Consider the following 23,766-nt stretch of genomic DNA (forward strand, 5'->3'; position numbering starts at 1 on the left):
CTCGTTTTTATTGCTTCCCAAAATTCGGGGCTATCCCGAATCAAATGGGAGAAGGGTAGGAGGGTCGTATCGAATTCGGAAACTGGTGATCGATTTTTTCAACTGGAAATCTGAACACCGTTCGAATCGAGATATCAACTTCATTTAATTGCTTGCTAAAATTCAGTGTTTCCGCGAAAAGCGCGTGGAAATGGGGCGGACCAATGGTATCATCAACTGGTTATCGAATTCATCGACTATTTATCGACATCTTCAACTGGCTATCGATTCACTAAACTGGAAATTTGTACATCGTTCAAATCGAACTTCTAACTCGTGCGGAAGACAAATCCGTAATTAACTTCATATTTTGTTTTTTTTTTTGGAAAACAAAAACATTTTTCTTTGCGCGTTTTTCCTTTGAGCTTTACCACGTGCCTATGTGTGAGTGTTTGTGTTTTTTATGATTAACGGCTCTTGTTATATAATTATTATATTTTTAGTAACAAACAAAATTGGCAAGCAACAACAATTATTATTATTAAGCACAAAAAAGCAAAAGAAAACGTTCTCAATAAACGAAAAATCGATTAAATATGCTTTTCCTTCCATGCTATACACAGAAAAAAAAACAGGTGTACTTTTTCAGCTACGTTTTACAATTGTTGGCTAACTTGTTTGTTATACATTTATAATTTAATTAATTAATTTATATAGATTTTATTCATTATGTTGTTAACATTAAATGCTTTGATAGAAGTTTTTGTTATGTGGATTCTTTTTCTCCTTCTTTATTGTATCCGATTCCCCATCCAGATATATATCTCTATATCTATATATATATATACTTTATGGCTATATATATATATATATTTCTTTTAGACCATTTTAAATTTTCGAAAAAAAAACCAACGAAAAGAATACACAAACAATTGTTGATGTAAATGCAAATTAAAAGATTTCAAGTGTTAATGCTAAAGATCAAGTAATTGTACAGCGGCTATATATATATATTATATATTCGTATGCTTATGCAGTTTCGTATGTTAGGGTAAAGCTAAAGCTAAAGCATGCTCTTTCAGCTTAGAGACTACACTGAAATTAGGCTTACACTTAGCTACAGATTATCTATAGTATATAGTAATGCAAATCATAATCAAGTATCGTGTGGGTGGTTTAATGTATTCGTGTGTTCATCGTGGGTACTTAGCAACTAATTAAGGTAACCACAAGGTGTTCGAGCGAAGGTGAGAAAGAGGTCAAAGTTCAGTTTCAGTGATGGGGGGAGATTGCACATAAGAACTTTTAAAAAAATCAAAAAAAAAAAAATCAATACCTTAACACATTACAAACTAACTACGCAAAAAATCGATACGGATTCTCGAATTATATGAAACAAATACTGCGGTTTAGGTAATTAAAAACAAAGTGTTAATCAAAAGTAAAAAAGAAAAGAACGAAAAGCATAATTAAAGCGGTTTTCACTTATTTGTATCTTCTTTTTTGTTTTGATTAGGTTTTTGGAGCCAATACTGAAGGATCCTCGAGTGACAGAAAGATATGGTTCATACATATGCATTTCTTTCCGCATGACAGCAGCACATCGATTGCCTAGTCCATTAAATTATAATACAATTTCTCAAGTTATCTTTGCCATTACACAGGAACTGAATTTTCTTTCGCTTTGAATGCAAAAACTAAAGCCGAGAGATCAAATGCAAAACTATACAACTAAAATTAGGGTTCGCAATAGAAAATACAATGTGCTGCTGGGCCATGCGGAAATTTAAAACAAGAGATTAGAGTACACAATAAGAATAAATGATATGTAAAAATTAAAACTTATAATAAACAATTCGTGTTTCACATCAAGTTACAAGTTCATTTGAGATTTTCTTCGTTTTTTACACTAAAAGTGGGGGCGAAAATTGTACACACTTCGTATAAACAGATCAGAGTGAGACGGGGCGACAGTGACAGAGAGGGCACGAGAGCAACAGAGACAGAGACACACAGAGTGAGAGAGCGAGAGACAAGATAAACAACTACAACAAACGGAAACGGAGGCAAATTACACACTGGGAGAAAAGGTTTGAACGAAAGCAAGTTAAAAACAAACATTACATTTTACACATTGATTTAGACTTAAGATCACGTTATAAGATCATCACGAGCGCAACAGAGATAGCAAATTGTCTATATGGTGGACATATAGGATAAGTATGTGTTCTGGTATATATTAGCAATATATATGTATAAATATTAGGGCGGCTCGACCTGTTTGCGTTGCAAAATAGTTAAAAAGAACAATCTGGAAGAGTCTTCTATGAATAATTCTAAATAATTTGGCTTTGAAAACTTTCGATACAATTCAAATCAATTGTACAATATTTTTTTATCTTAATAAAAAAAAAAAACCCCCCAAATCTTTCTTTCCTTTGGGAAGGTCCAAAATGTCAGCTTAGAACTCTAATTTGGAGATTTACAAAAAAAAATGCATAGTTTTCTGTGGAATAATACCAGATATTTAAAAAACCAGCTGATAAATCACTCAAAACTAATTTTCCTAAGAATCTATGTTTTTAAAGCCCATTGCAAAAACCTATTACATCATTACCATTTTGTTTTACCCCCATAAAGTTGATATTTTCCTGATGCCTTTTTGATTATACAAGACATATCCTGTGGGTTTTGCACGAATAAATCGTTTTTCTGTTACGAGCAGCTCCAAAACGTTAAAGTTTTCACAGCGAAATTAGTTAGAATTGTTCATAAATTGATTTTTGCATCCTACGCAAATCGATTCACCCTCTTGGATGTGTTTTGTGGTGTGTGAATTCGGTGATAATGGGGTGGGGCGGGGGGCATATGTTATATATATATATATACGTGGTACAGCTATGAATCTGGATTAACCGAATCCTCAGCTCCACATGGCTGCATCGTGGACGCGACGCAGAACATTGCGTTGCTGATCCTGTTCCAGTTCCTCCTGCACATTTCGCTTTTCCTCCTCCTCCTGCTGCTGCTGCTGCTGTTGATGCTCCACTTCCTCCTCCTCCTCCTCATCCTGATGACGCGAATGCCTCATCCGTTTCCAATGACAATGACCATGACGATTATGATCCACCACAACGGCAGCGGCTGCTGCCTGCACTCAATTGTAAATGAAATTGGCCGCATCGCACAGGGCATCGCTGTCGTCATCAAACTTGCCGTTCATGGCATAGGAACTAGCGCCCGTGCCGTATACCCATTCCTTCTTGATGAAGTCCCCATCGGTGGTCGACGACGACGTTGTGTTGTGCAGTCCACCGAGCGAACTATGATCCAGCCGGAAGTCATCGTCATCATCCGGATACAGCTGCACCGGTATGCTATCCGGTATGGAATGCGGTTCAAACAAATTACCATACGGCGGCAGCGAGTGATTCAGATCAACGTGATGATCCACTAGATCACTATCAAAGTTGGAGATACGGAATTTCGAGCTTGGCGGCGATTGCGGCGAATGCAGGGCAGCCGAATCCTCAAACATGACCTCCTCCTTGATGAACATATCGTTGGAGTTGTCGCCAGAGCCCGAGGAATACAGATTCGGTTCCACTTTGATAATGGCCGCTGTGGCCAGGGACGGTGACGACTTCTCATCGTCATCATCGTCATCGAAATGATGATTGTGATGGTTGTGATGATGACTGTGATGATGGTGATGCTGTTGCGTTTGCTGCGTATGCGTCTGCTGCTGCTGCTGTGGCTGATCCTCGTCGTCGTCTTCATCGTCATCCATGTCCGCCAAATGGCGACGTCGGTGGTGATTTCGGTGGTTATTGCGCTGCGTTACCCGCTGCTGTTGTTGTTGTTGGGCTGGTTGCTGCTGCTGCTGTTGTTGGTGATTCCTTGTGCTGCGTATGATAGTGGAGCCTCCGAGTGCAGCCGCCGCCGAGGAAGCTATCGATAGTGGCACACCGGTGGCTTTGGAAACCAGCACCGTGGATGAGGAGCAAGAGGTCGAGGATGATGATGGCGATTGAGCTGGCGAAATAACTGCAAGAGAGACAGGATTTTTAGTTTTATACAATCTGCTAGCTAGATTTTAAGAAATATATACTTAGGGTTCAAACCCAAAACTACTAACCACCTGTTTGCTGCACCACACTGGTCAGCGCTGAGCCGCCGCTGCCATTGCTGCTCCCGGTCGAATGATGAATGATCGGCGTCTTTCGTATCAACTGCGAGCCATTGCTGAGATTGCCGCCGGCGTTGGTGGTGACAATGTTGGTACTACTGCTGCTGCTGCTATTGGTGGAGGAGGTGTTGCCGCTGCCGTTGCTGGTGCCTGCACCGCTCTGGATGACCTGTGCATGCAGCACGGGCGTTGGATCGGAGGTATGTTGCTGCTGCTGCTGCTGGGATCCCTGCTGCATGTAGTTCTTAATGACGATCGTTCGTGTTGGTGCCGAAACGAGATATTGCTGCTGCGACTGCTGTTGCTGCTGCTGCAGCACATGCTGCTGGTGCGACGACACTTGGTGCTGCGAGGCTGGCGAGGATGAGGTGGAGGAGTGCTGGTTCAGGTGTAGCGAGGCATTCGAGGACTCCGATGAGTCCTCGCCGGTGGTCAAGCGATTGGTGGTTGCGTTCACAATATGCGAGGAGGAGTTCATACCGCCGCCGCTGCCATCCTCGTCGTCCCCGCTCAGTCCCGACTGATCGTCTAGTTCCATTTGGTGGTGTTGCGACTGCTGCAACTGCTGATTGCTACTGCTGGTGCCTGGCCTCTCCATCTCGTGCGGCGGCTCCAGCTTGACAATTGTTGTAGTCGTTGCGGCTGCCGCCACAGCTGCCGATACGCCGTTGCTGCTGGAATTGCTGCTGCTGGAGTTGCTGCTGTTGCTCGAATTGCTGCTATTGCTGGCCTTCGAGGAGGCTGCTCCGGCAGCAGAGGCGGCGGCAGCAGCTGCTCCCGGCTGATCCCGCAGATGGACCTGCATGTGCGTCTGCAGCGACGACTGTGTGTGCAGCTTCTTCTTGCAGATCTTGCACTCGAAGGGGAAGTCACCCGTGTGCGTTCTGGCGTGAATCTTCAGGTTGTAGCGCTGTCCGAAACCCTTGCCGCACACGTCGCATTTGTGCAGCTTAACCCCCGAATGCAGCTTGGAATGGCCGCGCAGCGATGCCAGGGCACTGAACACCTTGCCGCAGATCTCGCAGGTCAGGTTCACGTTCTCGTTGTGGATCTTCTTGTGCACCTTGAAGTACTCGAAGCTCATGAACTCCTTGTGGCACACCTCGCACTTGTACTTGTGCCGCTCCGACTGCTGGCCCGTATGGACTCGCATATGCTTGATGAAGTTCGGCCGGAAACGGACGACGCGACCGCATATCTGGCACTCGTACGGCTTGCAGCGCAGGCAGTGCTTCTCGTAGTTCTTCAGGGACTTCAGCACCATGTTGCAGATGGCGCACTTCATGTTATTGGCATGGCCGCTGCGATGGATGTCGAAGAGCTCCTTGGAATCGAACTTCTCCACACACTCGACGCACTGGTAACTGGTGGTCACAGTCGCCGATGCCGCTGGCGTGTTATTGTTGCTGTTGGTGGAGTTTGTGTTGCTGTTGTTGTTGGTGGAGGAAGAGCCGGGTGCTGAATGTTTCACTGGATGGGTTTGCTGTTGCTGCTGCTGTTGTTGTTGCTGCTGCTGCTGCCTCTGCTGTTCTTGTTGCGCCTGCTGCTGCTGCTGTTGTTGCTGCTGCTGCTGCCTTTGCTGTTCTTGCTGCTGCTGCTGCCTTTGTTGCTGCGCCTGCTGTTCCTGCTGCTGCCTCTGCTGCTCCAAGGCCAAGGCCAATTGCTGCTCAGCTGCTGCCGCTGCCGGCGTCTGTTGCTGTTGTGTCTGCAATATCAGCTGAGTGGCCGGCAACGCCTGTTGCACCACATTCAGCACCGTCATGGGACTCCGGCTGATAACAGCGGCCGCCGGCATTCTCACATAGGTTGTGCCGGCCGTTAGGCCGCCCACAGCATTGCTTATGTAGACAGGTCGTCGTTGCAGCTGCACAAGAGCCGCCTCGGTCACGGGCACCGACAATCGGTGGGTGGTTGTGCTCACAATACTCCCGGCGGGCAGTTGTACCAATTGCTGTGATCCTCCGCCGGCTGTTGCGGCGCCACCAGCGGCACTACTCGTCGCTGCTCCACCTGTTTGCGTGGCCGCACTAATTTGGTACTCCAGCTGGCCGTGCTGCAGCTCCTCGTCATCGTCCTCATCCTCTTCCTCCTCCTCGTCGGGCATTTCCTCATCCTCTTCCAGCTCCAGCTTAACTTGCGTGGACAAATGCGCGGTGGTTTCGGGCTCCTCATCGGCCTCGGCTGCCTGAGCCTCTTCTTCGATATCCTGCAGATTCTCATCGTTCAGCTCGGGATCTTCCTCCTCCTCGTCCTCCTCCTTGATATCGCTGGCGGCCAGAACGGACGAGTTACCGGTGGCCTGGATTATGATGCGGCGTCCGTTTAGCAGATGATGTTGCTGCTGTTGCTGCTGAATGAGCAACTGTTGCTGGTTGTCCAAGTGATTGCTGTTGTTGCTATTGCTACTGCTGCTGTTGCTGCTGAAGGAAGCGCTGTTGTTGGTTGCTGCGGCTGCTGTTGCTGCAGTTGTTGCTGCTACTGCTACGGCAGCTGCGGCTGCTGCTGCGGTCGGTGGGTGGTTGTTGCTGCTGTTGTCCAGCTTCAGATGATGATGCGGATGATGGTGTTGCTGCTGCTGCTGTTGCTGAAGATGCTGCTGCTGTTGCTGCTGATGCGAATGCGAGTGAGGATGATGCTGCGAGTGATGATGGTGATGCACATGCGAATGCTGGTGAGGATCGTCGTCCTGCTCCATGGGAGCATCCTGCAGTATAAATTCGATCTGTTGCGATAGGGCGCTATCGTTAATGGCCATTAATCCGTCCATATCCTTGACACCGGCAGCGGCGCCAACGGCGGGGAAGAGCGATGGCAGCGCCGTCGACGTCCCGCTGCCGCCGTCGACGTTCGTCGCGCTGCTGGCCATGGCAGCGATATACTAATTGGTGTATACTTCCCTCACTTGTATCTGCAAATTGTACAAACATTTGTTGGATTAAACTCACTTTCGGCCATGGCTGGTCAATAACTTACGTTCTTCTCTTGAGCTTTTCGGGATGCGACGCCTGCGTTTGGCGTCAACCTCCTCCAGCTATGTTGAATATATTGTTAGCCTGGGAAACAGAACAATATTATGAACTCTGCCACAAAATCTAACTAACATTCTAAGTCACTTCGAGTTTCTGATGACTAAAATGAAATAAAACTCAATACTTGAGGGTAATAACTATTCAAAACTTTGGTGATTAAGTGACAATTTCATGGAAACGAACTAATTTTTGTTTGGAAAGCAGTTCTTGTTGTTACTTACAATTTCTTTTTGTTTTGTTTTTTTGTGGTTTTGGCTGCCAAAGTTTTCTTTTATGTTACTAACTCCTTCTATTTTAAAATCTTGCCTTCGGGCGTCTTTTGTTTCCTCTTCTACAGAATTTTGTTTGTCGAAGCTGCCATAATTAATAATTGTTGTATATTTTTCAAGTTGCCGCTTCCTCTTCGCCTTCTTCTTCTTCTCATAGATTTGCTGATGGGCTTCTTCTTCTGCTTTAGTTATTACATCTGCTTCTTCCTTCGCTTATTCTGTTCTCTTTCGAATGCCGCTTCTTCCTTGACTTGTATTATTATTACTATTATTCTTCGATTATTCGATTGGAAAACACACACGCACACACACACACACGTTCTTGTATTTTTGTTGTATTTTGTTTTGTTTTTCGTTTGCTCAACGCCTCGCTGTCGGCCTTTCCTTTATGTTCACATTTGGTTTTTCGGGCTGCACAAAAATTTTCCATTTCCTTGTCATGCGGTTTTCTGTGCTTTCCATGCGGCGACGCTGGCGTCGACGTCGCTGCTGGCTGCGCTGCTCCTGGCTGTCGTTGTTGTTTTAGCTTTTGTTGTTTCCTTGCCTGGTCTCCACATTTTAGTTAAAAATGTTTCTGCGCTGTTTTTTGTTATTTGCCTCACGCACGCACACACACACAGAAGTTACATTTGCTCCTTTCCTTTTGTTATTATTATTATTATTGATCTGCTCTCCTCTCTCGCATTTTGTGCAATTTGATTACTAACTGTAAGTGAGATGTAGAAAAGTCAGGTAAATTATACACGTTTTTGCTGCTGTTAACAATTAAATGCGTTTTACGAAATCCGATTTTCCACCCACACTCACACACACACACACCAGTGCGCGCCTTGGAAATAAAAACAAAAAATTAATTTTAGCTTTTCCCCCCACTCTCTCTCTCCCGCTCACACACACACACTCACAGGTTTTTCACTTTTGCTCCATTTTTCTTTCGGTTTTTTTTTTTTTTGGGGAAGTCTCTCCTCTCCCTTGCTCACATTTTTTGACCTTTTCGATTGTTCTTCTTTTGCCTTTTTCTTTTGCCACTGCTGTTCGTTCCTTTGGTTTTATGTTGCGTTTATTAACTTGCTAATCGTTCAGTTCGTTTGATTGAATTTGTTTGCTTTATTTTTTTTGCAATTTCTTTCGGTTTCGTTTTTTTTTTTTTTTTTTGCAAGGCAGCAACAACAACGAACGACGAGACAATTAGCGGCTGCGCTGCTTCTTCTTCTGCTGCTGCTGCTGCTTGCTCTCCTACTCTGATTCCTATTCTTCCTCTTCTTCGTCCGTCCGTGTTTCCCAGCCGATTTTTGCTCCCCCGCGAGTAGTTTTCCTTTGGCTTTCCCCCGTTCGCCTTTTGTTGTTGCCGTTTTCCACACACCCGCTTTACTTTTCACATCCGCAAGCTCGTTTTTCCCTTTCGCGCTGTTCTTCCTCACTGTTCAATAATAACAAAAAAATATTTGCTTGTGTGTGAATTTTTGCCTCCCTGGGTCTTACTACGTTCGTGTGTGTGTGAGAGTTAGTGTTGCGCAGGGTTGCATTCGGCGATCAGTGTTGGTAAACGAACGGGCGCAATTTTGCGCAATATTCAAAAAGTTAATTGGTTTTCGGTTGGGCCGCACACAAAACAACGTTACTTTTATTTCGTTTTCCTTTTTGGTTCTTGTCCTACTCCGTTTCGCCTATTTTTTTGCCTTTCTTACCCTTTTTAAACACCCACACAACTTCGTTGTCGCTCACAACACAAAACCAAAATATACAGCAGTGGTCAATAAAATAGTATCATCAGTTACAAATTACTCAACAACTATTGATTTGTTTTCAAACAGATTATTTTTAAATAAGAGATGCAAAACAACATTTAATTATTATTATTAATTTACTTGGGGCTTAGTACAGGAATTTTAAGATCATAATAAAAGCGAGCATCTACTTTCAAAAGGCGGCCGTTTTAACGAATTTCCTATTCTCTCGGCCACAACTGTTCCTAAAAGGACTGCCAGAACCTGGAGCCCAAAAAGGGAGCACAAAAAGAGGACGTTATTGGGCGGGTGAGCAGGGGGAGAGCTGACCTAACAAGCGGAAATACATAGGCACAAAAGAAACACGCCAAAAGGCAGGCGGCGTGAGCGAGAAGGATGGAAAATGGTCGAAATGCGCGAGAGCGAAAGAGGGGACGCTAGCGCGTCATACCTTGCACAGTGGAGCAAAATGGGTGATAATAAAGCAACAAACTCATTAAAAATATTACATTTAAAACTTCAATGTAGTGCCTGAGTTTACTGGAACGTGAAAATTCGAATTTATTTTGTTAGAACACCTAGTCTGCGCGTCCCACTGTGCGGTGGGGCCCGCAGCGGGGGGCGACGAAAGGCGTGAGAGGTGGAGAAGCCGTTTTATTTCGACAGTTTCTGAATTGCGCTCTCGCTCTCTCTCTCACTCACTCTCCTTCACAATCTTGCGTCTCCCTTTTTTCGAGCGCTGCTCCTGGAAAGATGAGGAGCAAGATGGGGAGGAAGAAAACATCATCACCTTGGAAGAAGGAAATTTTCAGTGAGAAATAATTCGCTTCGTTTTTTTTTTTTGTTCTTTTCTTTTGGGGGGTAGTGGGTGGTTTTATTGCTCAGTGATTTTTCGCCGGGCGGCGACGGGTGGTGAAGTTTTTGGGGGTTGAAAGCACACACACACACACGCACACACTAACGCAAACATCAGCAAAATAAAGGGCTAACAAGGGTTAAAAAATATCCGCACAACAAAATAATAGCAGATAAAAAAAAACTAAATGAAATTCACACACAAAGGCAGCTGGAATCCTCTCCCCCACACAACCACACACGCACACTCGAAGAAAAGAGAACTAGTTCTTTTGTTTTTCCTTTTCCCTTTTCGCAACTACTGGATAACTACTCCCATGCATAGATCCATATATATAAATTTACATATTTATTTAATTGTTTATATTTTTTAGCTGGCGCCGCTCTCTTGCCCTCTCTCCTTCACACATTATTCGCACTTCACGCGCACGCACACACACACAAGCAACATGCTCGACACGCACACTCCTTTCGCTTTTCCATCGGTTTTTACTCACACTTAACATCACATTTTCGTTTGTTTGCGGGGTGTGTGCAATGCAGTTGGTTTAGTTTATCAGTGGTTTTATTTTGTTAAGTTTTTTACAGTTGCTTTAATTGCGTTCTATCGCCTTTTTGTTTTGTTTTTTATTTTTTATGAAAGGTTGGTAATGTGACCAAAGCCTGATGCTTAGAGATGGAATAACCAAAACGATACTGGCAACAGTCACTATCGATAATATGTTTGCACGCCGATATATCGAAAGGTGGTGGCAATTGCGAAATACTGAAAACTGAAAATACCTAAGCAATAAATAAATACTTACTTGATGACTGGGCACACTGGAACTGGGTTTTCAAATTTTTACCGGTTTTTTTATACACAGTCACACGAAATGCTGCCGTTTTATAGCCGATTTTACAATAAACTGAATCAGTCGAATTGAATAATTAAATAAATAAAAGTTGGCAAAAAAGTATAAACAAACCGCATGTATCTGATGTTATATGAATTTTACAATTATTGGTTTTGTCAAGCGACGATATCACTTTATATTCATCTAGAATCGACAAAAATTCATTCAAACCCGAATTCTCTTGTTCTTTTGTTTATTTTTTCATATTCACATCACTTTTCGAACAGTTGTAAAAGTTTGAAAAACTGTAATACACGCGCCCACCGATAGGAGCACAAAATTTCCCTTCTATCAGCTGTTCTCACTGAGAGAGCAAATTTGTCGCTCCGAAATCGAAATCGTTATCGGTGTAGGTTATTTTGGATTTTAAGAAAAATTACGATTTCTCTTGTAATTTTCACATTTTAGACGTGCCAAGGATAAATAATTTGGTAACACATTTATCAATATTCTCGAATTTATAAGTACTTTTCCTTACATGTGAATTGTAGTTTAAACTTTAACCGTTTGCGACCGATTGGCATTCAAAGTTATCGTATGTGGAGATGCTTCATAAGAAGTATTAGCTCTATCCCATCAACATATATGTTTCTAGCGAAGAAGTTGAACAGTAGGAAATAGATCATTTAATACTTTTAGTTGCACGAGAATACTTTTTTTGTAAATGGCGGCATATCGATTAATCCATATCGCAGCTATCGCTATCGGAGCTCATTCGTTCAATTCAATTCCAATTCACTCTGTTTTTCGCAGCGCGGGCGGAAAGAACAGTAAGAGGAGCGGATAAGCTGAGAAGCCGAAAAACAGAGGACTGAAGCGAGAAAACCGAATCAAAAGGCACACAACGCTGACCAGAATCGTGAATTATACGAAAATAAGAATCCATAAAATGCGGAGGTGAAATACGTGAAATCATAATAATTTTTGCGGACAACACGACGTCCAAAATTCAATTCAAATAAAATAAAATAAAAAGAGAAATGGTTGTATATTGTTGTTACGTGAACGTTGCGCTTTTGAATTTATGAATCAATTCTTTATTGCCTCCCGCCGCGTCTTATTTTACTCATTTGTTTTTTTGCCACTTTTTTTTCCTGTGTATGTGCGAAGACAACAACAATAATGGTAACAGAAGCAACAGCAACAACGGCCAAACATAAACAACAACAGTAAACACTCGAAGAAAACAACGTAAATATCAAGTTTTACGCTCTCCCAATTACGTTACGTTAAGATCATATTTTTTTGTGTTGTTGTTGTGTGTTTTTGTGTGATTTTTCGAATATGCCTTTATTTTTGGTCCTAAGTTCTCAACATTTACGCCTCCTGGGATTTTGCGTTCAATTGCGTTCGGCTCCACTGTTTAGTTAGTTGGTCCAATTAGCATTTCGGTGTCGCTGTGTGTTTGCTTATTGGAATATGACAAAATCCAACAAAGCGGTGCAAAATAATATGATAAAAAAAATACGCAGCAGTGGCAAGAAGCAGAAAAAGCCGCAACGTAGCGAGAGAGAATTTCCTTCGCGTTTCATTGATTTTTCCCACTGAAAAGGTGAGAATAGCGTTGCGTTGAGTGGGAGAGCGGGAGGAACAGAGAGAGTGCGAGAGAGAGCGAGCGTGGAAAGCCAGGAAAACAAAGGAAAAGGAAAAACTTGTCTCGGCGTGACTGCAATTCATAATTAGATGGCCGCCTGCTGCAATTGCAATAAAAACAAAGCCAAATACAAATACAAATACAAAATCCAAAAACGGGTTACCTCTATCCGCCTCCACCACTCCCCCTCCGCTCGCATCCACCTAAAAAAAGCCACCACCAAAACCAAATTTTGTCTCTCTTTCGGCCACCAACAAAAAGTTGGGTAAAAAAACAACGACAATACACAACAAAAACAACAAAGAGAGAACGTGGGCAAAACGACGGGATTTTAGTTGTAGTTTAGGTCGAAATTCAAAGACCCTACGTTTTTTGAGAATGTTTTTAAAGATATTTCGCGTTTTCTTCAAATACATTTTATTTGATTGAAATTAAAAGTTTAATATGCTGTTTGCTAAAATATTCATACATTTTATGCATCAAATCGTTGAAGGATATGGCTTAAAACATATCTAAAGCAATTTAAACGTAAAAACTTCAGATTGATGAAAATTCGAATATTACAATCAGAGTACCGTTCTGATGAATGTACACTTAAAACAATTTAGGGCACATTTTTTTTCCAACGCAGTGGCAGGAAGTTCAGTTGGCGGTTCCATGGATCTTTTTGATCGATTGAACGCGTGACTTTCATTTCCAACTGGCATTGCATCTTTATTTCGTAACGAAATTACCAACTTTTTTCTCTCTCCCTCTCCATCGCGCTCTCTCTCTCTCCCTCACCCGCTGGCTCTCCCCATACAAAAAAAAAAACAACTACAAAAAGTGGTAGCAGCTCAAAGCCAAAAAGCAAAGCAAATAAAACGCATGGAGACTCGCTCTCGCTATTGGAATTTTTTTTTCTGTTGACGTGCAATTAGCAAAGTGGCCGCATTCAAAAATCCGCAGTCAGAACTTCATATTAAATTCGAAAAAAAATTAAGAAATACAAAATAAAATCACCTGTTTCTGGCTAAACAGCAGTAAAATAATAAAGTAAAAAATCGTACTACCAACCAGCGGCAAGATTTTGAAAGAAAACAAAAGTTAATATCAAGAAAACCAGTCAACGTTGCTTTGCCCCGTTTTTTGCCACGCCGGTTTTTCTTCTTTGGCTGTTTACGTCGTTTCGTTACGAATTATTTCTTCACTCCAGTAAATGCTTAAATGCATAAAATGCATAATGTAAAAACTGAGCTTGTCCCCGTAGTGAAAGAATGTGCGACTGCATTTGTTGTAAGCCCCCTGAAAACGCCCAACTTCCTACCATTTTTCCCAACACTCCCCCCTACTTTAAGTATTACGTAATATTGGCAGCCATTTCCGGTATTTTAAAATGCATACATATGCTTTTAGAGGGTTATTCCCTTAAGTCGGTCCACCGATTTCCACCTATCTCTCGAATTGGATTGCAAACAGAATGGTGCCTAATTGAATGTACCCGCCTTGTTGGACAGTTTTCCATTAATACCCCCTCGCTCCCCCTTCCGCCACTCGAAGAGTTTTCTTTTAACACACAGCTGTGTTGCTTTTATGGCCCATCCATCGCCAGCTGAATCAGAAGCACACCTTGTTCTTCAGGTGTGTCAGCGTATGTATGTATGTACGTATGCTATTTTCTTTACTTTTTTTTTTCTTTTTTTTTTTTTCTTTAACTATCCCCGCTCAATGGTGTTTGCCGAGCAGTTTAGAACTTGCCTGCCTCGCCGCTTTTCCCAGGCTTTTCCAGCACTTGGAGTAACCCGGCGGGCAATAACCCCAGTCTTATCGCCAGTGCGTGACGAGCCGCGAAAACTATAGGTTCCAATATGTAGTACATATGTACATACATATGTGCATATAGCTATTATAGTCGAGCTAATGAAATCGATGATCGAGCGAGATTTTCCCCAATATAATATAATAGCACTAACTTACGACGTGGTATTACATAAATCTGATTCTGGATCGTGCCGGTAGTTAATGCAAGTCAGTTCGACTTTGAAAAAAAAAAGAAAAAAAAAAACAGTAACAAATAAAACGAAAATTATAAATGCACATAAATTCCCCAGACAATTTTCCACTTTACTCTGTGAGCAGCCAAGAAGCGAATGAATAATGGAACGAAAATTTGCTCCATCAAGCACGTGTAGCCAAACGCCCCCACTCCCCCCCTCTCACCGCTCTCCCCCCTCACCACAACGCACCGGAAAATGGCCGCTCGCTTTCCACGCCCCTGGAAAACCACTAGCCTGCAAAACCTGCTAACCGAAAAACAAAAACATCACCCATGGCAGATCAAACGAATATTTCGAATTTTGCTTTGTAGCTGGGCTCTACATAATACATATATGTATATGTAAAATAAGAATTTAATTTAGTTTTTTACGTACCTGCTCATTTTAATTTTGATAAGCCAAAACCAAAAGTACAGTGCGTTTCGTGTGCCTAAAAATAATGCAAATCCATCGTAGTGATAGTGTAAATAGAAAGCATTGCATCGACTTTGACGACCTAAGCTTATGAAACGCACTGTGCTCGCTAAATGCCAGCGTTATTGCATCTCGTACTCATGTACCTGTTTCTCTTTCTCTCTCTTTTTTTATGTATGTCACCACCACCACCACCACAACCACCAACCACACCAAAAATCACCAAAACCTCAATCAAAATAATGTATGACCAAAAACAAAAAGTGTGCAATTCCAAATAAATAACCGAGTATTATTATATAAAAAATAATGCAAAATTTGTCAAGTGTCGACGGCCAAAGTTGCTCAATATGAGCCAAAAAAGCAGCAGCGACCACGACGGCAATTCAGCTGCCCCACAACAACAACAACAACAACAGCGACTGCAACTGCAACTGCAACAGCGAATGAAAATCGGAAGAGTGCAGCAACACAAATGATGCATATATGAATGAAAAGAGAAAATCAAAATAGCAAAAAGAAATCCAGCCAAAAGATAAAAAAAATAATTTTTTCCTCCCCTCCAATTGCCTGGCAATATCTAATTGTTTATATAAATATATATATATAGCATTACCATCTTCATATATATTTATTATATATGTAAATGTATTATATATTTGTGTATCTGTGTGTGTATTTTCGTGTGCATTCCATCCATTAATTCTATAACTTAATCTATAAAAAAAAAAACAAAAAATTCAAAATAAAAAAAAAAAAAAAACCAAAAAATCCCAAACAAACAATCAAACTAAATCGCATGTGAAACGCGTGAAACAAATGAACAAATAATTTACAATTTACAATTCACACACACCGTGCAACAAACACAACAATCTGAACCACAAACCGTGCACCAAAATGGCGGACATCATGCGTCCGCCGTACAGTGAGATCAAACGGCCGGACGAAATCGTCAGAATGACAACCGCCGACAATCTCAAGTTCGCCGTCCTCATCGGCCTCATCGAGGTTGGCCAGGTGACCAACCGGGAGGTGGTCAACACCGTTCTGCATTTGGTAAGTGCTAGCTCCAGCCAATTAGTCGAAAAGGCCACACGCATTTCCAACAGGTTTTGTCACGTCCGAGCAGCTAGAGGTGACCATAAATACAGAAACACGATAGCGATATTGTCGATATTTTCGATTAATTACTTTTTGTTTGCCAACATATCAAGTTTATATTGGGAAACTAAGCAAATTAGCCAGCGTATTTATAGCACATTATTTCGTTAGCAAAAAAGTGGTAACAAGGGTCATTGCTTTTGTGGGTCACGGCATTGAGGCGAGATCAAAATAGTGATTCAGCCAAAACACTTTGCCTAAAACTAGTTAAATAGTTCAAGCACACGGCTAATGGGTTTCCTACATATGTGACAGAAAAAAAACTTAATAATAATGAAAAAGTATGCATCATTTCTACCTTAAACACCCATTAACAAATAGAATATATTTAAATCTCTTAAAGCGCGTCATCAATTTATAAAACAAATAGCATTAAAATTAATAATATTCATGCAGGCCAATGCAAGTCACAAAAAAAAAAAAAAAAACACCAAATGCAGTTTAATTACATTCAGGTGTTGCAATGTTGCGCAAATAAAATTAAAATCAAATTATATCAATGCAAACACATTCAGCCACATTTAATTTGGCTTGGAAACTTAAAGAGCCGACAATTAAAACGAAAGAAGTGCAGAGAATCTCGACAGCAATTTAACTCTCTGTTTAGAAAGTAATTTTCCTTCACACAGCAAGACAGACTTTTTCCCATTCCCATTCCATTCCCATTCGAGGAAAATTAACATTTCCAGCAAGCCGCAAATGCAAAGGACGAGAGGGGCTGGCGGGGCGGTTGTGTGGGTGGTTGGGTGGCTCTGGAGGTCGTTGTGAATGTGGGTGAAATTATAAGAAGTATGCCAAAAATCTCGCCCGACTTGTGGGGCTGTGATTAGGATCAAAAGACTGGGGACTAAGACAATGTATATGCCACTTGTCCTCTTCATGTCCCGGCATTTCCCCATCGAATTTTCCAACCTCCACCTGCCCGCGTTTTCCACTTCCCCAAGACACATTATTATTATAACATATTTAAATTTCTGGAGCTTAATGAAAACACGACACCGTCGCTCATCATTACCGCTCATTTTTTTTTTTTTTTTTTTTTTTTTTTTTTTTGCACCCAGTTCCCTCGTGGAAATCAAAATGAAAATGAGAAGAGCCCAACATTAAGCGAACAGTCACCGCCAGGTGGCGCTGCCGCTGAGTCGGAAAAGTTATCCGAGTTTCGGGCAAAAAAGGAGAATTCATAAATAAAATAAGAAAAACAGCACCTTCGTGCAATGGAGAGGCCACTTTTTTTTTGGCGTTAGCACAGCTGAAAATTCGAATAATATTTCTACGTTCTACACTAGAAAAACATTCTTGAATTCCTTTACCTATAATTAGTTTTCTGTGCAAGTAAATTCATTAAGTGTCTTAATATAAATTTGAGTAATGTGCTAATTATTTGTTGTCATGTTAATGTGTACAAAGTCTCTATCAATTTCCAAGAATGCGTACATATTTTTCAAGTGCAAAAGGGATGAGGAGGAAGTTGCCGGCGAAATGAGGAAATCCAGGCGGCAAAAGGGGTTAGTGGGAATGGGGGCTAGTTAGCTGGATAGGTGGTGGGTGGTGGGTGGTGCTGGGTAATAAGAAATTGAAAAGAAATTGAATTGAAGTTCGTCATCCGCTCAGCGGCGGCGGCGTCGTCGTCGTCGTCGTCGTTTTCATCGCACTCGAATAGCCTGAGATAAGATAAGCGCCAAACCGGCAGATAAATTGTAGATACAGACAGGTACACAGGTGCACACACCTATATAGCATATAGCAAAAGGCGGAATGTGTGCCAAGTGGGGGAATATACCCATATACATATATACAAATACAAATATATATGTGCGTAGATGCCTAGGTGTGTACGTACATTATATGGCACGATCTGATAAGCGTGTAAAAATGCGTTGACGTGTTCCAATGCCAGCTGCAGACTCGAAAAACTCAGGCCGCCCAAAAAAAAAAAATAATAATAAAAAAAAAATAAAAAAAATGTTTGAAAAAAAATCCCCAAAAGACATGCCGAAGCCAAAAAAAATAATAATCAATAGAAACAGCGTGGTCGATTAATGATTATAGATACGAAGATGTTAATGGACGATATACTGGCATACTGATGGGGATGTGAGCAGAATTATGGATATGGATAGGTAAGATTGGAGCAGGTTATAAGTAGAATCCGGTCTAATGGATGCCGCCTCTTATCAGCGACGATAACGGGCTAATGGATGGCCGCAAATTTTGGCTGTTCCATTATGTTTATGGATAAAATGGAGATAAGGTCACACAGCTGTCTGAAAGTATGCAACGAACAAGATGAGTTCACCGTGTGCACTCTTTAAAGTGATTTCATCGGCCCATAAACTTGATTAATTTTGATTCCAAGCGCTTAGTTACATACGTAGATATGTATGTATGTGTATGTCTGCGGATTCTTCTTTTACGACCCCAACCGAAATCCGAACTGGAACTCAACTCATTTGGCTCACTTGAGGGTCACTCGCCATGTTGGCTTAATCGGTCATTGGGCTTGTTATACGGCTCAATTATGCCCGTTTTGCCATGTGGCGCATTTGCCTCTGGCCCTCTGTTACAACCCCCCTTTTTGGCCATGGGCGTTCCAAACCCCCTCCTCGCTATCAGCCAGGCACTCTGTGGAATCCGGAGTTTCAGAAGGCCTTCTGTTGGTGTCACGTGCAGTAGAGGAGAGGCAAAAGGCCTTTAATCGATTTCTCGTTCTCGTTCTCATTCTCGTTCTCGTTCTTGTTTTCCCTGCTCTGCTGGTAAGGTAATCGTTTAATGCAAATCGCCACTTGTTTAGACCCTAAAAATGAAGGAAGGTATTTCCGTATTTCCTTTGCATTACAGCCCAAAATGCATAAAATGTGTAACGATTCGGTTGTGTTTTCACAATTCTCGTTTTATTCGCGTTACGCGTTTTAATTAGTTTTTATTTTTATTTCGGGTTGGAGAAAAACACTCTCCGGAAATTGAATTAGAATCTTGCCAACTGGGAAAGGTCGTAAAAGTTTTTGGTATTCCGCGAATAAAGAACCAGGTTGATAAATTGATTAAAATGTTGTATTCGCGGACAAGAAATGGATGTAACATAACCAGATGATTATATTTATTATCTTTTGGGCCGTGCGTAAATATCTAGCTAAATATTTGCACACATTCGTTTCACAATCAGCGATTGTATTCTCGCTTCTTCACAATTTAGTTGTTGGGCACTCTGGCACTTTCAACCCGCCCCTCTATTTATCTTGTTCTATATATATTCCCCTTTTTACTGTTTTTTTTCTTTTTTTTTCTCTTTTTGTTTAGTTCCCTCTTCACCTTTCCATATCACTTTCTGGCTGATAAAGTCGTTCGGCACGAAGGAAAAAGGTGGAAAAAGAAGCAGAAATGAGGGTTCTACTAAATAATGTACGAACATACTTTGCTACTTTTACTTAATTTAATTAACGGCCCGGGAAACGGCAACAAAAACAACAACAACAACAATAGCAATAGCAACAGCAACAGCAGTAGCAATAGCAATAGCAACATGACTTTGACGTCGACGCCTGTCAGCTGTTCAAGTGTCAGAGAGGAAACAATGAAAATAGGCTTTATATTGTTGGCATCCTGATGAAGGACACCGCCAACGCCAGACGAAGGGGGGGGTGGTTTTAGTGGGGAGGGGGGTGCGGCCGAGTGGGTGCTTTTGGCGGCCGCAAACGACACAGCGAGAAAAAATGAGCACAATCAGGGATATTTTGAAATAAAAACGGAACTAATCTCCTTACCATAAATTAGTTAAATATTGCTGCTTAACTTTTGCGATTTTATATTTGTGTTTTTTCATATCACTAGTCAAGTTTTCTTTTTTTTTCACCCTGTTACTGAGTAAAAAAAAAAGTGGAGAGCGAGCGAAGAAAGTGAAAAGACTAACAAAGGGCGAGAGCGAAAAGAAAAACTTGCCTAGACAACGTGTGGCATGCAAGTGGGTGGTTGGGTTGGCTTTGAATTTTCGTATGGCCAGGGGATTTTGCACCCCCTCTCTTGGCCGACCTCCCCCGCCCCCGCCCCCGCCCCCGCTCTTATCAGCCAAACGAAATGAAACGTCACGAACTTCTTGTTCTTCTGCTTCGCCTTCTTCTTCTTCTTCTGCCGCTTCAGCTGCTGTTGCTGGTGAAAACGAAACGTTAGCGTTAATACAAAAACAAACACAGGGATGAGCGGCTCGCCCTTGCTCGCCTTCTCTCTCCCACTCCCACTCTCTGCCACCCCCCTGCAGCTCAGCGACTATCTCTCTCCTTGCCGCTGGCCGTCTCGCTCTCGCCTTCAACCCCAAATGGAAAATTAAACAACAACAAAACGCGACAAGAGACGGCGCCATCGTGTCCTGTGTTTTGCTTTTGCCTTTGCCTTTTCCTTTTGGCCAACTGCTTCTCCACTTTTCACAGCCAACCCTCCCCCCGCCCCCTTGTTTACTCCCCGTTTTTTGGCCCGTTCTGGAAGGAAATCGAATGGTTTTTGGGCTGCAGCAGCACCTATAACCAAAATAACATGAGTACCTGCACTATGGTAAAAACTCATCAACTTGAAAATATACAGCAAAATATACATTACAAAATACTTTTGCATATTAAATGCTAATCTATAAATCTTAAAAATCACAACAAGATTTAAATGAAATTAACAATATAATATGCAAAGCTAAAGTTTGTACAAATTTCTTAGCACTGCTTAAGATAAAAAGTGTTGGAAAATTATAAAAAAAAAAGGTAAAACTGGTTATATCCCATAAAAAGAACTCACAATCTACGCATATTTAAGAAATGAATATGCAAGCAGTGTGTGTGGAGATTTCTGAGCGCAAATCCCCGCTTATTTCCCACTGCGGCAGACGCATTTAGGATTCACATCCAGTTGGAAAACGTGGCCACCAAAGGAGTTTCGCCATGTGAACGGCAGAAGGGAGGGGCGTCCCAGTGTGTGTGTGTGTGGGTGTGTGCGTGGGAGTGTCAGGGGCGGATTGAGAGGAAGGGAGGAAAAATATAGGGGGTTTGGTTGGGAGGGGGGTGGCGCGCCAAAACGAAGACACGACAACCGCAAGAGATTTAACGACCAATAAAGAACAACGCAATGTTATTTAAGGACGAGTCTACGACTGAAGGGATTCTCGCATGCGCCCGCCGCATTACGCGTTACGTGGGCACGCAGAGTTGGGAAAATCTAGCAACGGGTCCGGTATCCGGGTTTGGGCCTGGGCGGTACAACGGACTACGGACAAACGGACAACGGACTGCGGACAAACGGGCAAACGGACAGCGGACCCCGTATTCCGGATCACGGACGTATTATGTGTAACCGGTAGCCATTTCAACGGCTATGCCATCCGTTTTCGATGCCCTTTCCGCGGGCATAACGCATTTGAAGAAAGGTTTGGCATAGCCGACAGATAGTAAGATGTATCATAGTTATCTTATAATAAAAAAAAAAATAAAAAAAAATAGATTACTATTAATCTTTTGTAATAAGTTGTATCGCTAAGGTTATCAAGGGTATCACCACTGTCGGTCATCTGAGCAAATACTCAAATTCTTAACTGTGTTTCGCTTTGTTGCTGTGCGTGGGAGGGGGTTGGCTGGGGGTTTGGCAGTAAGGTTAGGGGTTGGGTGCTTGAATTGAAGGCGTGACACATTTATGGGCACATTTTGTAACGCAACGTGGCAAGCTGATGAAAACTTCTGCGGCAGCAACTGTGGAACTTCATTAACGTCATTATCAGTGTGTGGCTGGCTCACTTCGCCACTGTGCAGGCGAAAGACTCGAAGGGATGTGGTGGCAAGTCGAGGAGAACAAGGGGGTCGACCCACAACCACACCCTGCACCCCGCTGCATCCCCTGGCAAATAATAATGCCCAACTTGGCTGTGGTCACATTTGTTGTTTGCCTTCTACGCATAATGTGCGATTCCAAAGGTATCCTATCCATACACATATGTTTTTGGCACTTTGCTATAAATATTTGTTATTTTATTACTTTAAATTTTCCCGTAAGGGTAGGTGGTCTTTGTAGATTCCGGGGGCTAATCAAGTTTAATCTACAGAACTTTGATGGCTACGATCAATGCGAAACTTTATATGAAAGCCGAACCGAAATGTGTTTCCTCTTCAGATTTTAATAACATTTTCAAGAATGATGGCAAACACAAAGGGGGCGGCAAATTACGTTGACGACAAGTGCTGAACCCAAGACGAAAAAAAAGAGGGTAAAGAGAAGAAGAAGTAGTAGCTGTGAAAAAAAAACAGCAAGTGAAACGTCGAAGAAAAATCAATAAAATTCAATAGGAGGCAAACGATTTTATGGTCGCTTCGGGTGGCTATATTAGTGATAAAGCTGACTGTAGTGGCGGCAAAAATCTGTTTTAATTTTTATCCACTGCCGTTGTATCGCCTTACCCCGCCACCCAACCTTTCCCCCCCACCCCTTTATTTATTTATTTATTTATATGGCATGTATTATATGGGGAGTCTGATCCCTGGGCGTTTTTTTTTTGTTTTTTATTTCATTCGGGCTTTTTGGAGGTGGTCCACATTGGTTGCTGGTCCGCTGTCGCCTGCTTATTTATGTATGTTACTCTGATGGGCGGAAGAAAAGTGGGCGGTGCTCGATAATGGAAACCGTGGGACAGCAGTCCGAAATCGGATTAACATCTGGTCAAGACCGGATGTGTTGGAATTCATTCGACTTGACCCGTAAATGTTGCATTTAACAGTGCTTGAGTTTATCTTGTGATTTTCTCATTTAAATTCTTGCAAATTTTTAGCTGGAGGTTAAATTTTAATCGACACTGTTTGTAGCTTAAAAATTTCGGACAGGGTCAACAGCTCTACGTGGACCAATTCTCCTTTTCCCTTGGCTTTGTGCGTTAATCTGCCTGTCAGCGATTCCTTTTCGCCCATCCATCCGCCAATTTTCGCAAGGGTTCTCGTGAGGCGATCCTGTGTAACCTTAACCGTAACCGTAACCGTAACCGAAACCAAAACCAAAGGAGAAACAGATACAGCTGCAGATACAGATACAGATATACAGATACAGAGATACAAGCGAGCCATCCCCTTTGGTCGTCCTCCTGTGTTTATTTGTATTTTGTTTTTATTATTTTATTCAAGGGGTAGCCCCCCCCCAACTTCCCACTGGAGGGACTTCTGCAGGACACTTTGAGTGGAATCCTTGGGCTGCCAAGTACGAGGGGGAATCGTTTGCGATTATGTAATTGACGGCATGCGATTGAAAACTATTGAAGCGTGTCCGTTTCTGTTGATTTAATTATTGCAGGCAAAAGCTGAGAAAACGTAGTGTGAGCACTAAAATTTATTCCATATCTTTAGTATTCAAAAAAGGCTGGGGTCAAAAGTTAGTTTAGCTCGCATAACTTTGTTTGCTCCCAAACAAATTTTAAACTTATTAAAGCCCTAATTCCCTGTTCCACTCAAGTTAATAAACGCGCAACTTTGTTTCAAGTTTAAATATCACACACTAGCTGTCAGTTGACCGAGGGGTAATGGAAATCCTGCGGCACTTAATTGATTCTATAATACTTTCCGATGACTGCACTGCACAACTGTCCAAGGACATTTAGATATA

The 23,766-nt window shown here is 42.2% G+C and overlaps 3 protein-coding genes across 16 annotated transcripts in view; 1 reads left to right on the plus strand and 2 right to left on the minus strand.

Annotated features, from left to right (window-relative positions):
- Positions 1-1,135: 1,135 nt before the first annotated feature.
- Positions 1,136-3,128, minus strand: LOC123327370 (apolipoprotein A-IV-like). The gene has a single exon (XM_044923753.1). It carries the CDS (start codon positions 3,068-3,070, stop codon positions 2,903-2,905), a length of 168 nt encoding a protein of 55 aa, XP_044779688.1. The 5' UTR covers positions 3,071-3,128; the 3' UTR covers positions 1,136-2,902.
- On the minus strand, positions 1,809-10,775 carry LOC6725145. 7 transcript variants are annotated; one of them, XM_039297762.2, is made up of 5 exons: positions 10,546-10,775; positions 7,419-8,172; positions 7,142-7,221; positions 4,118-7,076; positions 1,809-4,026 (listed from the first exon to the last, which is right to left on the minus strand). In XM_039297762.2, exons 4-5 carry the CDS (start codon positions 7,032-7,034, stop codon positions 3,137-3,139), a joined length of 3,807 nt encoding a protein of 1,268 aa, XP_039153696.1. In that variant the 5' UTR covers positions 7,035-7,076; positions 7,142-7,221; positions 7,419-8,172; positions 10,546-10,775; the 3' UTR covers positions 1,809-3,136. The 7 variants fall into 7 exon arrangements, with proteins under 7 accessions (XP_039153696.1, XP_039153697.1, XP_039153695.1 ...); XM_039297763.2 differs by lacking the exon at positions 10,546-10,775 and adding an exon at positions 10,394-10,518; XM_039297761.2 differs by lacking the exon at positions 10,546-10,775 and adding an exon at positions 8,949-10,225.
- An 870-nt stretch (positions 10,776-11,645) lies between these two features.
- LOC6739981 (neurobeachin) overlaps positions 11,646-23,766 on the plus strand; it is a 159,779-nt gene continuing 147,658 nt past the window's right edge. For 6 of the 8 annotated variants that reach the window (XM_039296915.2, XM_039296924.2, XM_039296918.2 and 3 more), the window contains exons 1-2: positions 11,646-12,135; positions 15,253-16,047. In XM_039296915.2, the coding sequence (XP_039152849.1) occupies positions 15,889-16,047 (159 nt within the window). In that variant the 5' untranslated portion in view covers positions 11,646-12,135; positions 15,253-15,888. The remainder of the gene's footprint in view (positions 12,136-15,252; positions 16,048-23,766) is intronic. The other 2 variants (XM_039296912.2, XM_039296913.2) reach the window with 2 other exon arrangements.

This window comes from Drosophila simulans, chromosome X (genome assembly GCF_016746395.2).
Source record: "Drosophila simulans strain w501 chromosome X, Prin_Dsim_3.1, whole genome shotgun sequence".
In the NCBI taxonomy this organism is placed as follows: domain Eukaryota; kingdom Metazoa; phylum Arthropoda; class Insecta; order Diptera; family Drosophilidae; genus Drosophila; species Drosophila simulans.

Coding starts and splice junctions, on each gene's coding strand:
- LOC123327370 (XM_044923753.1), bottom strand. CDS start 3,070: ATGAGGCATTCGCGTCATCAGGATGAGGAGGAGGAGGAGGAAGTGGAG.
- LOC6725145 (XM_039297762.2), bottom strand. CDS start 7,034: ATGGCCAGCAGCGCGACGAACGTCGACGGCGGCAGCGGGACGTCGACG. Junction 4,027..4,117: donor TGTGGTGCAGCAAACAGGTG/GTTAGTAGTTTT, acceptor TCTCTCTTGCAG/TTATTTCGCCAGCTCAATCG.